The sequence below is a fragment of the Cebidichthys violaceus genome, unplaced genomic scaffold, assembly GCF_023349555.1.
Source record: "Cebidichthys violaceus isolate CVI_PGR_0920_01 unplaced genomic scaffold, fCebVio1.0.p SCAF_9, whole genome shotgun sequence".
Lineage (NCBI taxonomy): Eukaryota > Metazoa > Chordata > Actinopteri > Perciformes > Stichaeidae > Cebidichthys > Cebidichthys violaceus.
The window spans coordinates 1,338,307-1,354,287 of NW_027176975.1; the positions used below are offsets into that span (position 1 = coordinate 1,338,307).

The 15,981-nt window shown below is 42.9% G+C and overlaps 2 protein-coding genes and 2 non-coding genes across 4 annotated transcripts; 2 read left to right on the forward strand and 2 right to left on the reverse strand.

Annotated features, from left to right (window-relative positions):
• Positions 1-1,635: 1,635 nt before the first annotated feature.
• Positions 1,636-6,827, forward strand: LOC137866808 (E3 ubiquitin-protein ligase RNF152). The gene is given in 3 exon segments (XM_068702964.1): positions 1,636-1,837; positions 4,628-5,458; positions 6,162-6,827. Coding segments are annotated over 2 exon segments (912 nt in total). The 5' UTR covers positions 1,636-1,837; positions 4,628-4,777; the 3' UTR covers positions 6,393-6,827.
• Positions 6,828-10,016: 3,189 nt separating this feature from the next.
• On the reverse strand, positions 10,017-14,260 carry LOC137867095 (cilia- and flagella-associated protein 157-like). Its single transcript, XM_068703529.1, has 11 exons — positions 14,249-14,260; positions 13,868-14,013; positions 13,238-13,506; positions 12,628-12,796; positions 12,305-12,545; positions 11,925-12,037; positions 11,486-11,690; positions 11,237-11,382; positions 10,511-10,653; positions 10,315-10,400; positions 10,017-10,100 (listed from the first exon to the last, which is right to left on the reverse strand). The coding sequence occupies exons 1-10, from the start codon at positions 14,258-14,260 to the stop codon at positions 10,333-10,335; spliced, it is 1,512 nt and encodes a 503-aa protein (XP_068559630.1). The 3' UTR covers positions 10,017-10,100; positions 10,315-10,332.
• trnac-gca (transfer RNA cysteine (anticodon GCA)) lies at positions 11,728-11,799 on the forward strand. The gene has a single exon. It is a non-coding gene; the product is annotated as a tRNA-Cys (tRNA).
• Positions 12,112-12,183, reverse strand: trnac-gca (transfer RNA cysteine (anticodon GCA)). Its single transcript has one exon. It is a non-coding gene; the product is annotated as a tRNA-Cys (tRNA).
• Positions 14,261-15,981: the final 1,721 nt, after the last annotated feature.

The following is a 15,981-nucleotide window of genomic DNA, read 5'->3' on the forward strand; positions in this document are numbered from 1 at the left end:
GCATCACAGCTTCCTGTTGTCATTCACTGTTCTCCCATTATTCCCATTTTGTGCCACTTTTTACTTTTTACTCCACTACATCTATTTCACACTTATAGTTACTTTGGACGTAAAAAAAAACATGATATGAGTTTATGATATGATGCAGATACTACTACAGTAATCTACCCAGAAATATTATATATTAAGTATTATATCTAAAATTTGTTCCACATTAACAATAACATTTACCTACATGCAACTTGAGCAGTAGTAAAAAGGTCTGAGTGCACAAAGGCTGCCAACTATTGTGCTGTAATATTTAACGTTACAGGTCTCTGTGAATGTTCTCCTTCATGAATTGTTATGAAATCATTTTAATAGAAAAGTGAATGAATTTCTCAGGTTAAACCTTTATTCACTAATGAATGTATTAGCTCTTACTGCTAATATGATGAAAACAATCACTAGCATGAGCTAAATATAAATATAATAACATAGCCGTTAGCACGACCGTTAAGCTAGCGGCTAACTCCAACTGCCCTTAGTTATTATGTATATTTTACACATGTTCTCTGCTGTATTCCAATAAAAACTAAATAATTATAAAAAATGAAACACGGACATTCATGACTGAATTGATCAGGTTGATAACTTTAGGTTTTTAGAGACTTCTCTCTCCCTTTAGTGGTTGTTGTGTAGCGCAGTTAGCTCCACTAGCTAACGTTAGCTAATGCTAATTAAGTAGCTAGCTAGCTGCTAAACTGGCTAGCTACTTGATTAATGGACATTTAACATCTCCTCCTTTATTCACTAGTGAATGTATTAGCTGTTACTGCTAATATGATAAAAATGTGTTCTCTGTCATCCTGATACCGTTAACGTTAACAACCAGCCATTAGCACGACTAAAGCTAATTAAATAACTAGCTTAGCTACTTGCTTAATGGACATTTAACGTACATTTTTTGTCGTGGTAGTTTACCAAGTTACATTTTAGGACATTTGTTGACAATTAAGCAACAGTTGAAGCAAAAAATACAGATTAACAAACACGTTTAAAGACTGTAAAAATATAGTAAACAACTTAAACAATAATAATAATAATAACTTTATTTATATAGGATCTTTAAAAACAGAGTTTACAAAGTGCTTTGACAGACAAAAGCAAAAAGAACAATAATAACAATAACAGAAAGATCAGTGAGACAGTTGATACAAATAAAATAATAAATAAAATAAATAATATATGTATATATACATATATTATTTATTTTATTTCTCAGTTCATTTTTTACATTTTACATTTTATTTATTATATATATATAATAAATAAAACAATACATATATATATTTAATAAATACATTATATATATATATATACTTTTATTTATTTATTTATTATATATATTCAGTAAAATAATTTAGAACAAATTTAGTAAAATCAACAAATTAAAATTAAAATAAAACAGAAAAGCGACGACACCACATAAAAGCCAGTCTGTAAAAATGTAAGGTAACTTAATTACCGGGTGGTAATTAAGTTACTTTTACATTTAATGAAATTGAAGGTGTGCTTCCTGCTCCCCGTTAATCAGCATCACCTTCCTCAGGTGTGTTCATGTTCAGACGCTGACAGGAAGGTAACAGGCCAACAGGTGATTTGACTAATCCGTTTCCTCGTTGTTGTTTTACTCAGCTATTCCAATGCGTCAAACTATCACACGGGCGGAGGGGAAAGAGACAAGTTGAGGCCGAGACACAACCACTAAACTCGGGCAGTCTGTGTGAGAACCGCCGGTCTGATGATGCAGCAGCGTTGGACGACAGAGGACGTCAATTACCGGTGATTGTAGACGGTGAGAGGCGGCGGTTTTCTACCTGCGCACCAAACTTCATTCATAGATTCCACTTTTAAGTTTTATATGCGTCTGTAAAGACACGCGTGTGCCGTTATCGGTTCTTTTTTTTACGTTTTACAAATCACGAGGATCTTAAGGTTAATTCCGCTCACGTGATTGCCAACAAAGAAAAGTTTAACTTTGACTAAAATACAATCCAAATTAAATAGAACTGTTTCCTGTTGCCTGTATCACACGTGAACAATCGGTCATTTTGACCAAAATACGGGTTACTTTGTGAGCCGAATTCAGACCATGTTCATACTGAGTTTATTTCTGACTTTTTGAAATAATTCTATGTCTACATTTTCCCAATAACGTCATAAGTTGTAAATTGCCTGATTTCCGCATGGAGTTTGGTGTGTTGAATTATTTAAACTAGTGTTTCTACTTTAAAATAAACTCTTAAATGTGTGTAGCAGGCCCGAGCTGTGACTGTAGTTTGTGTTTTTCAAGTGTCAACACTGGTCACTGAATACTGGGTATTAATAGATGTAATATGATGAGAACCAGGAACTAACAGGACGTCAGCTGATATCAGATGTTCAGCTGGTTAGATGTTATTTACATGAGGATGCAGGACTCATTCCACACACAGGACCTTCTCATATGCAGCCCTTTGTAACTCTTCATAGGTTACTGTACATTTGACATATACATGTATTGTGAGTACTTTAAACGTGGCTTTACAACACATGAAATACTTCACATGGATTGTACTGAGCTAACGCACCCTTGAGAGGGTTTTAAGAAGCAGCTCTGGAGTAGAACGAATGAAACTGAGGCGACGACCTTCATTGAACAGCAGCTGGAAACATGTGTTTTTACTGGTGTAAATGTGCTTCCATAGAATACCACTCTGACCCTAGAATAGAAGCTCATGTCTTCAGTGGTTTCTCCTGGTTGAGGTGTGACAGGAAGTAGTTGTCACTTCACATTTGCTGCTTCTGTGCAGGTTAATGCTGCTCTTCACCTCCAGGTCAACAGTGATTGTGTGAAGCTCATGTGCTTCACGTTAACATGTATGGAATGGTTCTCCTCCTGTTTGTCATCATTTAGTTTGTTTGTGTTCATGAATATTTAAAGCAGGACTGATCACTGTAGGATACTCCTCTATGAGCAGAGGAACATGTGGCTTTAATGGAATAATCTATAATTAAAGAGGGTTCCAGGTGAGGATGCACCTGCATATTGACATATTAAAAAAAGTTATTAATTCACCATTATATTGTCTGACAGTACAGACCGTATTTATTTATTAGTATTTATATTTATGTGTATTTATTTATTTTTATTTATATATTAATTTATGTGTGTGTGTGTGTATATAGACGGACGGACGGACGGACGGACTGACTGAAAACTTTCTCTGAATCAGATTTAATTGTGCTACATGTTGACAGATGCATCAGCTTGGTTGTCTTCTGACCCAGTTTGTGGTCCGGTTCGTGTGAACCCGATTGACCGGTGATGCGTCTATCCGCTGTGAAGATGGAGGTGATTGAACTCCGGTGTTTCTCTAGACTCCTGAGAGCTTCAGGTGATCCCTGCTGGTGTTTCCTCCTGCGTCATCAACACGGAGGCCGGCTCTGTTTTTGCATCTTATTTCCCTTCCCAAGTAAAACGGAGGATGCAAATGTCCGTGGTGTTTGGAGCCAGTTAGGCTGGAACTGTGACACAGACTGCAGCTCTGCACTGCTGACCTGGTGAGGAAAAGTGAACCAGCAACCAGGTGTGTTTGAGATCTCTACCGAGTTATGACCTGGACTCATGCACAGCTCGGCGAGGTTGTAGAGTGACGGGATTAGTTGGATCTTAATGTGCTGAACAAAGCAACGTTTGGTGTAACTGACTGTTGTCCAACTAGTTGCTTTTTTGTCGACGTTAAGCGTCTCTTTGCTGTCAATCATCCACGCATAATTTACCTTAAGATCTCGTTCGATTTGTGGAACATCTAAAATATTAAATCTGACCAGCCCTCTGTCTCTGATATGTTTGAATATGACTATAAACGGTTAGTGTTGCAGTATAAGTGATTAAGAGCAGATTTCCACTCAATGTTTCAGCAGAAAAGCTGTTGTTAATCACAGGAAGTTGAAGAGTTTGATGTTCCAGTGATGGGAGAACAATAAAACGACTTCATGAATTAATGGTGGAAGAAGTGAAGTTGCTGAGTTGGTTTTCCATGAAATCAGTGGGTCTGTAGCGTCTGTATATTTAGATGATTAGTGTTGTTCTGACTGGATGGTTTTGAGGTCGGGACCAGAAAAGTTCTTCCACACCAAACTGGTCGTCTCTCGTTGGTTTGTGGACGTTTTGAAGCCTCTAGTTTGGTATTTTGTCCGTCGCCATCTTGGTTTTTATTTGCAACCAGTGAACAGGAAGTGACCATATCTGGACTGAGGAGGAGTCTCTGGTAGAGACCTGTCAATCACCGTGTAGCCCCGCCCCTAAAGCATCCCCTCTTTATAGTCTGTTTGACTCTAAATGGAGCATAATGTACTAAATGAACATCATGCTGTATTGAAGAAGACTGTAAACTAGAGATTGAGACCATAAACTCATGTTTACAATGTTTACTGAGGGAATAAATCAAGAGAGAAGTAGAGTCATTTTAGACTAGACTTCTCTACAACCAGAGGAGTCGCCCCCTGGTGGACACTAGAGAGAATGCAGCTTTGACTTCCAGAGGTTGTCTCCTGACGGCAGCAGTTAATCCTGTTTGTTTTCTGTGTTTTTGATTTGAAGACTGAGGCTGCACCGGGAGCGTCTTCATCGTTCCTTCATCGTCCTCCATGTGACGGCTGAAGACTCGACACATCCTTCACGTGTTCCTCGTCTCCTTGGAGCCTTACTTTCTTCTTCTTTTTCTCTAAACCCGCTCCTTGGTCACAAGTCATGAATCCCTACGGAAACACGAGACCACTTGCATTTCTACCCTCTGACCCTCACGACATTACCCATAATGCCCCTCTGTCGGACACCTCGTCGTCCCCGGCGGTCATCCAGACGGGTCACAGCTCCGCGTCGTTTCTGAGCCTCAACTCCGCTCACTATCCGACCCCGTCGGACCAAGACGGAGGACTAGACCTGGTCCCTCCAGACTCGGGCTTCCTCTTCAGCTCCTGGTCTCAGCCCAGCCTCGTTTCAGTCTCGTCTCCCACGCCGAACCCTAACCCCTCCACCCCCCCCACCTGCCACGTCTCCGTCATCTCCCCGTCCCCGGACCTCCGCCCGTCCCCTCCCGGCGCGACCGAGGACACCCCCCCGGACCTGGAGTGCTCCATCTGCTTCAGCCAGTTCAACAACGTCTTCCGCTGTCCCAAGATGCTCCAGTGCAAGCACACCTTCTGCCTGGAGTGCCTGGCGCGCATCAACGTCAAGTCGGCCGAGCCCGACGCCATCCGCTGCCCGCTGTGCCGCGGCTGCACCGCGCTGCCGGCCCTCGGGCTGCCGAGGCTCGCCACCAACTCGGACATGCTGTCCTACCTGCCGGCCGCCATGCAGAGAGTCTACAGCATCCGCTTCCTGCGCAACAAGGGGAAGCTGCAGGTCAAAAGGTGATCAGGAGCGCCGAGCGTCTAACCGGAATGTGATTTATTCATTTTAAAAAGCTTCGTATTAACGACTCACTCTTCTGAGGCTCAGGTGTTCAGACTGTTCTGTCATTTAATGGATATTTTCTTTCATGGCAGTGCTTCTCAAGTCATGCACCACTCGATACACTGAGGTTTTCTTCTTAAATATTGTGCAAATTGGTAATAAAAATAGTTAAATGTTATTTGTTGACCCAGTTTTCACTCGATTTAAGGCTCAATGTGTTTGTTTGATGGTTCCCTGTAGAAACGTCTTCATATCACATTTTACTGTCTAAATTAAACTTTGATTTAGCAACATAATTGCGAACATAAGAATGTTTTCTTTCAGTGACTAAAGCTTAAAACCAGCGGACCATTTAAAATCCACTCTTAGAATATTTCCACAAAGACATTTTTTCATTCTTCTTGTGAGACGTGAACTGATAAAAACATGTAAAGAGAAGCAACATGTAATAATAAATGGTATTAATAGAAAAAGACAATATTTGTTCATAAAAGAGGAAATGTAAGAACTCAGGACTCTTAATTAAAACAACTCTTTTGTATATTTAGGAACTATTTAATAAACATGATTCATCGTAAGCGACTCAATCTCGTAGATGAAACATTGACTGAAGCGTGAACCTCACAGCGTCTCTTCTCCTCACTAAAGGTCGTCTGAACATCGTGGCCGGTGGGTTCAGAGGTCGTTGACCTCTCTGCGGTCGGAGAGAGGCTCTCTGGACGTGGGGCTCCCCACCCACCCCCCAGGGGCCGGCGGCAGTGCGGACATCGAGGGCGGTGGCCGCGGCGGCCTCGGTGAAGCTCTGTTCCGGATGACGGGCCGGCCGGCGTGCCGCTTCTTCCTCCTGATGTCCGTGGTGCTGATGCTGGTGCTGCTCACGGGCATCATCGTCTTCCTCTTCGTCTTCTAGAACTGAGTGACGTCACGACTGCTTGTTTTTATTTTTTTATAAAAACTCCACCGCCTGGATGCAGCTGATGAGCAACATCTGTCCCAGTGCTGGGAGGAGGAGGAGGAGGAGGAGGAAGAGGAGGATCCAGATGTGCTAAACGCGTCACAAACGGCACTGACGCAGTCGACTGTTCTCTCTGGCAGAAGCTTCAAATACTCACGTTTTCTTTTTTTTGGGGGGGGGGGGGATGCACAAAATCACCGCTTCTTAACGTCTCGACTTTAATGTTTCAAAGATGACGTTTAAGTAAAACAAGATGGCCGATGAGCGGCAGAGTCGACGTGTTTGTACGACGAAAGATCGATGGAGGGTTTGTTGTGTTACAAGCTCAAAGTCTCTGGTGGCTGAAACATGAACGTAGTTTCCTTTATTGGGACATAAATCTGTCTTAAAACATCCTGATACTGACCTAAAATAATATTTTTTATATATATATATATATATATATATATATATATATATATATATATAATCTATGAACTCTTCATACTGTTTAACCTTTCAGCACTTTAACAAGAGAAACCCAGCGACTGAATGTTACCTGTTGTTGTTGTTGTTGAAGTAAAACAGGAAGTATGCAAATAGAAGCTGAGCGTGACGCACAGAGACGCTCTCCAGCAGATAGTTCTGGTTTTAGACGTCCAGGTTTGTTAAATATGAATCCTCAGTCATAGTTCACGTTTCCTCACTAGAAAGTAGTTCCTTCTGTTGATTTATACATCTGTCTGTAAACAGGTGTTTATTTATTCAATGTTGATTTTTAAAATCCTCCATTTATGTTTGTGTGGAGGCAGAAATCAGATTATCTATTAACTATCAGAGAGGAAGTGTTTTAACATGAGAACAGTCATCACTTTGTTCTCCCCCCCCCCCCCCCCCCAAAAAAAACACTTTGACTTTCAAATGAAACGTCCAAAGACTCAACCAGTGAAATATGAATCACAAAAGAGTGTTCCTGTGACGGTTTGAGAGGGAAAACACATTTTAATATGACGTTTGTACTTTTTTAAAACTCTGACCTGTTTTACTTCGAAATGTAAAATAAATAATTTTTATATATTTATACAAAACGTTTTAGCAAAGCTTGCACTGTCGCCATGTTCAACTTAAATAAATCCCTTTTTTGAATTGTTCACTTCACGTTCATTCATTTGTACATTTAAGAATAATTTAATAACCGTGAGACTTTTCTTATCAGGAGGTTTCTGCTCAGTTAAAAGTGATGACCTGTGTTTCAGCAGCAGGGGGCGCTGCAGCATCAACAAACTGTGAAGCTCGTTCAGAATTAAAGAGGCCAGTTTGTTTGAGGAAGTGAAGTGAAGAGCTGAGGTCACAACCTGGTTGGTTGATTTTCTTTGAAATAACTGATAAAATATATTTTTTTAACAGATTATCAGTTTATTTGACTCGTTTGTTGTTCCTGTGGATCTTCTGTGGGTCGGAGCTGTGAACTGAAACCAGTGGGATGGTTAGTGAGACAGAACCAGTTTTTTAATTCACAAATGTTCCTCAGCACACATTCATGAGAACGCACACTATTTAGATTTTATTAAAGTCCTTCCAAAGCTCGATGTGAGTGTTAGTTTAGACTGATCGATAGACGTGGGACATCAATGAGCTCGTTTTATCTTCAGTCACTGTGTCTCTGACCGAGCATGAGGTCGTCCTCAGACCAGGAGCATTAAAGAGAAACTGAACTCTTGTGATGAGTCGGTGCTGGTTTTCATGATGACGTTAAGTACTGGGTTCATTTAAATCAACATTTTCATGGTTGGAAATGGCTCAATCGACTGTTTGAATTCTAATCTTTAAAGCTGATTCTGAGATGGAGTAGACCGTTGAGGACTAGTCTCCAGAATGAATAGAAGAGTTAACGTCCTCCTCTCTCCACAAAGCATCGTTTAACACCAGGCTGTGGGCGGAGCTACGTATTCATTACATTACAGTCATTTAGCAGACGCTTTTATTCAGTATCTACACACCGTAGGCACAGCTGCAGGAGCAATGCTGGGGTTAAGAGTCTTGCTCAAGGACACATTGACATGAGACTAGTGGAACAGGAGCCAGGGATCGAACCGCCGACCCTCTGATTGAAAAACGGCCCTGGTCTCCACTTAGCCACAGTCACCTCAAAGTCCTGGTCCAGGTCCTGAAGTCACCCCTGAGGGATCGGAGAGCTGCCGCCTTTTTACCCTTCAGCCACTGAAATTCCTTCACTCTATTAATTATCGTTTTGCATAAATAGTAACAGGAGGTGAAATATGCAAATCCATCCCTTCTTTCTTTGAGGAACATCTACAATGTTCACACGGTATGTTGGACAAACAAATTCATGTCACACATTCTCCTCTGTGCTCGGATTAAATTCATCTTTATACAAATGTGTTAATGTTTCTGTTGAATGTGAAATTAAAAAAAGTGTGATGATGCAACACCTGTTTCTGTGAGGGAGGAGGGCTTCTTCAGTTCGTTGACCTCATTCAGAACAAATGTGTTGTTGTTGTTGACGCAGAAGGGAACGTCCTCACTTTGTCTCCTGGTGCCAGTTTCCCAGAGTTCCTTGCTCTGCGTGGGCTCGTCGGCCGAGAGAGTCTGGAACTAAACAGTTAGTTAATTAGAGGGATTATTCTGCTGATCAGCTGATCAGAGGCGCCTCGTATTCTCTGTCATCACTGTCCAAGTATGTAATAAGTTATTAATAAATAACTCTCGCGCTAACACGCCCAAAAGGCAAATGGCATACCTTTCTTTGAGCTCCGTGAAGCTTGGATTCATGAGCTGGTTTCACCTGAAAGACTTGAATCCAACATCGGCAACATGATTTATTCACAAAGTTAAGAACAATGTCTTTAAGTTATTAATTACACAGATTGTAAAGCCCTCTGGTGATTTTGGGCGACACAAAGTAAAAGCTAGACTTGGGGAACGTTAAAGGTTCTCTGACAAGCTTTCGTACTCCAGAGGGTTTAAATTCTGACCCAATTTAACAAAGGTGAGTTTATCAGAGTTCATCTATGACCGAGGGATTGCCTCCACACAGCTCTCAACATGGCGGCTAGCGGCTAACTGTGCTAGCACCCAACGACGGCAACAGTGTTTACCTGAGTGGGACGTTACTCCTTTATATTTACATAGATGATACTTGTTTGATGAGATTATAATAATCTGAATGTTGAATTTAGCACTTTTCAAATAAAATGTCTGTCCACGGTGGACCGGTCTCTGCTGGAGGATCTGGGTCTGTCCACGGTGGACCGGTCTCTGCTGGAGGATCTGGGTCTGTCCACGGTGGACCGGTCTCTGCTGGAGGATCTGGGTCTGTTCATGGTAGACCGGTCTCTGCTGGAGGATCTGGGTCTGTCCACGGTGGACCAGGTCTCTGCTGGAGGATCTGGGTCTGTCCACGGTGGACCGGTCTCTGCTGGAGGATCTGGGTCTGTCCGCGGTGGGCCGGTCTCTGCTGGAGGATCTGGGTCTGTCCACGGTGGACCAGGTCTCTGCTGGAGGATCTGGGTCTGTCCGCGGTGGACCGGTCTCTGCTGGAGGATCTGGGTCTGTTCACGGTGGACCGGTCTCTGCTGGAGGATCTGGGTCTGTCCACGGTGGACCGGTCTCTGCTGGAGGATCTGGGTCTGTTCACGGTGGGCCGGTCTCTGCTGGACTAGACTAGTTGTTTAAAAATGGGACGGTTTTGACAACCAATGAATCGTTCATTCATCAAGTAAAGTGCAGAATGTTTTCTGGTTCCAGTGTCTCAAATGTGAGGATTTCCTGCATTGTCTTTGTTTTAATCACTTTAATTAAACTGATTAAACTATTAAAACACGTTTCTAGAAGTGTCGGTACTCATAGCAGAAGCGGGATTAAAGTGGCTAAAAACCTTTATTTGTGATGAAAATCATTCATCAGTCTGCGGAGGTGGAGGCCTCTGGATCAGAGCTGGATCTCGTCTGTCTGCAGAGTTTCCTGAGGGACGGACAGAGCGGCAGCGTTTCAACAAAGAGCAGAGTTCTGTGTGGACACATGTCCACACTGGATTAACTGCTCCCCTGCAGACAGACTGCTTCCTGACAGACCTGTTGGGAGGAAGCAGTCGGTTCCTGTCCTGGAGGAGGCTGGTTTATGTTCCCACGTGGGCCGGGGTACGAAGCCCAGGTCGCCCGGTCTGTAGCGGGCCATCAGGTACAACGGATCTGTTGCCAGGTTCAGGGTCTGTGTTCTGTGGAGGACACATGGATGGATTACTGAACGGGCCTACAGGACCAGGGGACCAAAGTGTCAGTTTTAAGTGTTTTAAACATCAACAAAGAAAAACAAAATGACTACAAAGACACAAAATGACTAAAAGATACATAAAACGACTACAAAGACATACAAAATAACTACAAAGAGACAGAAAAAGTCTACAAAATGACTACAAAAAGACACAATGACTACAAAGAGACACAAAATGACGACAAAAAGACAATAAACGGATACAAAATAACTACAAAGAGACACAAAACAACTACAAAGACACAAAGTGTCTACAAAGAGACAGAAAAATAAACAAAACGACTACAAAGAGAAACAGAAAGGCTACAAAGTGACGCAATGTAACTACAAACAGAGGAGTGCTTTGTTATTTAAAAACATAAATAATAATAATAAGTCTGGTTCTGGTGGGACTCGAGCCTCAGCTCACTGTGAGGAAACATCTGCACTGTGTTCTGGGTTCCCATGAACATGAAGTCAGCTGTGTTCACGTCACCGTCACACCGAGACATAAACACTAACGGACGAGCTCCAGGAGGTTCCAGTACCTGTCTGTTTGGGGGTCAGTGGTCTGTGGGTTCTGTCCTCCACTGCTCTCCTCTGGTGTGGATCCTGGTCCCTGGGGGGCGGTGCTCTGCAGGATCTCCAGCAGCCTCAGCATCTTACCCGGAGTCTTGGACGTCTTCTCTGAGTCCTGCAGAGGTTTGATAACCATGATGATTCTACTACATATTACATATTTAACTTGACTAATTCTGTATTTGATGACGTTTAAAATCCACAGGGCGGATAAACACCACTAGTTGTTTGCGGTCGTCCTGACGCTGTTGGTCCAGGACCAGTGTTCTTATGGTCAGGATGCGTCTGAGGACGACGGCTGCTTCCTGCATGTTGGCCTCCAGCTGCCTCCTGCTGCTCCTCTGTCTCTGGAGCTCGGCCCTCAGCTCACTCGCCTCGGAGGTTTTGTGATGTTTCTCCTCTGTTGCTGAGGTCAGCAGCTGCCTGAATAAACACAACACACACAATGAAACACATGAGAGGGGGTGTAGCTCAGTGGTAGAGCATTTGACTGCAGATCAAGAGGTCTCTGGTTCAATTCCAGATGCCCCCTGAGTCAGTTTTATAATATTTAACATATATGTTAATTTATACACATATGTTACAGCCGCTTGTTCAGTTGTGTGGATGAGTCTTGAGCGTTAAGTTCTTCAAACGCCACTAAGGGTAAACTTTTACCTAAGAGCCTCATCCTCCTCCAGCAGTCTCTCATGGGCGGAGCTACAATCCTTCAACTTCACCTTAAGCTCCGCCTTCAGCTGGTGACTCGTCTTCGTCAGATCCTCCAACTCCTGGGAGGGAAGATGATCAACGTGAATTTGACATCGCTTGAACATTTGAGGTGACGAAAGCATAAATCTGACTCAGGGGACATCTGGAATTGAACCAGAGACCTCTTGATCTGCAGTCAAATGCTCTACCACTGAGCTACACCCCCACTGATGTGTGGGTACAGAGGAGTTCACAACACAATGTAGTCTTCTGAGATGTAGTGCCGTAAAAAGTACGATATGTATCTCTGAGATGTGGTGGAAGAGAAGTAGGAAGGTAACTCTTACCATCTCACAGGTGACGTTCTCCAGGCTGAGCTCCACCAGCTCTCTCCTCATGTGGTCCACATCTGGGAGACGCTCTGTCTTTTCTCGCAGCTCGTCTTTCTGCCTCCACAGGACGTGGTTCTGGTCCAGAAGGACCTGGATCTTCTCTGGAAGCTCTCCGTGCTGAGCCCTCTCCTGCTGGACGAGGACCCGCACCTTCTTCCTGGTGTCGGCCGCCTCCCTGGACAACATCTCCTGTGACCTTGTTACAAACATTGTATTTGTTTTTTTAAATGTCAAAAGTCAAACATAAGAGACGGAGATGTGACGCTAGCTGTCTTTACGTTGTCCACTCCGTCTTCGCCTCCTCCTTCAGGGTTTCGATGGCAAATTCATGTTCTATCTTCTGCTTCTGCTGGACCAGCTGCTTCTTCACAGACTTCATGTGGGTCTGCTGCTCCGTCAGCTGCATCAGCTGCTCCTCCAGCTCCTGCTGCTCCTCAAACTTTGCCGCTGAGGGAGGAAGGAGAGGAGGAGAGTAAACAAGGAGAGGAGGAGAGGAAGCGTCACACAAAGAGCTTGGACCGAATACTTCCAGGATTCATTCATAATGATTCTACATTTTTCACGTCAATTCATTACATTTAAAGACAGTATTTCTGCACAGTTATTATTATCACTGGTGATATTATTGGTATTATATTAAATGTAGATTCCAGTGATGGAAGCGCAGGATTGTTTATGTTGTTTACAATAACTGAGAGAGTTGTAAAGTCCAAAAGTCAGCATTTATTAAAAAGAAGATGGACGTAAATCTTTGTTGAATCATAATATCGTGTCCTGATAATAATAATCATAATCATAATAATAATAATAAGTTGCAGCTCTTATTGTTTCTCTAACTATCGCTGCAGACTGAATCTGTTCTAAAAAGGAGTAAAAGATGAGACCCACCCAGCATGTTCTCCTGGTTCTGCTGGTCGATCCGGTCCCGGAGCTCCCTCAGCTGCCGGCTGTGCTGCAGCTTCAGGGCCTCCTTGTCCCGTCGGTCAGCCTGCAGCTGGACCTCCAGCCGCTCCGCCAGCTCCTCCAGCTTCTCCTCCGCCTCCACCGCCGCGTACTTCAGGTACTCGCCGATGTCCGTCCCGTCCGTCCTCAGCGCTCTGCAGCAAGAGTTCAGGTCCTGGTTCTGGAGCTCCAGCTCGTCGCACTGGAGCTGACGGCTGCAGGGTGACGACATGTTATTATACGTGAGAATCTAACGTGGTCTTTGTTTGAAATACTTTAAAATACAATGGTAACTACAGAACACGTCATATATATAAACACACCAAAGTAAAGTGGATTATAGTGATTGTTCTAGAAACCAGACGCTCACAATAGTTCCATAAAATGCTATTATATATATGTATTATATGTATAATAAAATACATTTCATCCACATTTCAGAGCTAATATGGAGCTGCAAGTAGCTATATATATGTTTTAAAACACAAAAGTAGAGCATATACTAACACATGTATCTACATGTATGTGTACTTCTGTGTTTAAATACACTAGTACGGCGCAGTGTTGTAGTCTCACCTCTTCAACAGCTCATCCAGATATTGAATCTGCATCAAATAAATCGACTTCTCTTTGCCTTCAGAACCGAGTTCATCCGCCATAATTATATATTTGTCCTTTTCCCTGTAGAGTTCTTGGAGATATATTGTTGACTGCTGCTGTTGCTAGGGAACGCCGCCTTCAGGGACTGTTCGGAAAGTTCGAACCTTTTCAAAACTAAACTGATTGGCTCGCCTGAAATCATGTGACCATGATGCCAACAGGGCAGCAGATACGGACAACCTCTGTAATTTGTTATTAATAAAGCAATCTGAAGAGAGACATTTTGTTTTATATGTTATTGTCATGACAACACAGCCAGCCTTAAAGTCATGATTCAGGGTAAAACAACTCCTTTACAGTCAGACTCATCACAAGTCTCAACACTACAGCCTGAAACATTCACCCAAATAGTGTAAGAAGCCTTAATTTACATACATGAATATAATGAATCATTACAAACAAATAGTTCAGTGTTTGGCAGTTTATTCACATTTATTATGTTCATTATTTAGAATATTTGTTTATTTGCTGATATCCAAATGATGTATATTTTAAAAGTAAATAAGTGTGAGTTTCACCTGGTTTACCTTCTTCAATAAATGTTACTTTCAACCACGGAAATCTGTTGTCTTAAAGAGACAGTAACACGTATATTTAGCTTTGACTGAGTTTTAATGTGTTGTTTCACCTTCTGCAGGACACTGAGGTTGTGTTCATGTTTTAGTGTGTCACACACACACACACACACACACACACACACACACACACACACACACACACACACACACACACACACACACACACACACACACACACACAGACCACCCAATCCACAGCTCTATTAATACCGAGCCTACACACATACAAAGGTGTTCCCTCAGTCTGTAGCTGCCAAACCAAAGGGTTTCTCTAATTACAGTGTTTAGCCTAACACACACACACACACACACACACACACACACACACACACACACACGCCTAGGGCTAGGTTTGTTTGCAGAAAAACTACAGGCCTCATTTTCATGAAACTTGGTGGAAGGATGAAGCCTGGGCCAAGAAAGAAACCACTTAATTCTGGAGCGAATCCATTAGTGTCATGGAAACCCTTAGCCGAGGTCTGCTTTCTCTGAGTGCCCTTCTAGTTCTTTATTCATGTTAGAGCTAAATAAAACAATTTGAAAAACAAAGAACTCCGACCTCCTTGTTCGGAAAAGTGAAGTCAGAGCTTCATGTGTTGAAGCTGCATTCTCTCTAGTGTCCACCAGGGGGCGACTCCTCTGGTTGTATAGAAGTCTAGTCTAAAATGACTCTACTTCTCTCTTGATTTATTCCCTCAGTAAACATTGTAAACATGAGTTTATGGTCTCAATCTCTAGTTTACAGTCTTCTTCAATACAGCATGATGTTCATTTAGTACATTATGGTCCATTTAGAGTCAAACAGAACATAAAGCAGGGGATGATTTAGGGGCGGGGCTACACGCTGATTGACAGGTCTCTACAGCGGTGAATGTCCGTTCTGGGAGTTGTTCGTGTTTTCGTCTTACAGCTCTAAATCTTTCACAGTTTGTTTTTACTTCATGAAGGTTAAGTTGGTCCTAAACATTCAGCGTTCTTTTGTACTTGGCTCCACCGTCTTGTTTCACGTCTGGCTCCAAAAAGCAAACTGGCGCCAGCATCGAAGTTCAGTCTAACCATTAGGAGTCAGAAGCTCAGTCGTGTTTTCATAATCGCAGCGTCTCTGACCTGACTGAGAGTTGAACCTGAGGTTCACCTGTGTGAAGATACCTTCAGGTACAGCTGAGGCTTCTCCTCTGCACACTAGCTGCACGCTACCTCCACATCCCACATGCTGTGTGTGTGTCACGGACTGTTTTTCTTCGCCGGGAGGAAGATGCCTTTAAAAACACAAATAATGTGCTCTTTGCACGGAGAGGGGAGAGCGGTATGATTCCTCAGCAGGGAAGGAATCAGTTAGCGGTGGAAAGAGAGGGCGTGGAGGTCGAGGAGGACGACGAGCCGAGACCTTCAGCTCTCACCACAGACAGGAAAACACGTTTTGATTTAAACCAAAACCCAAACTTTAGTCCT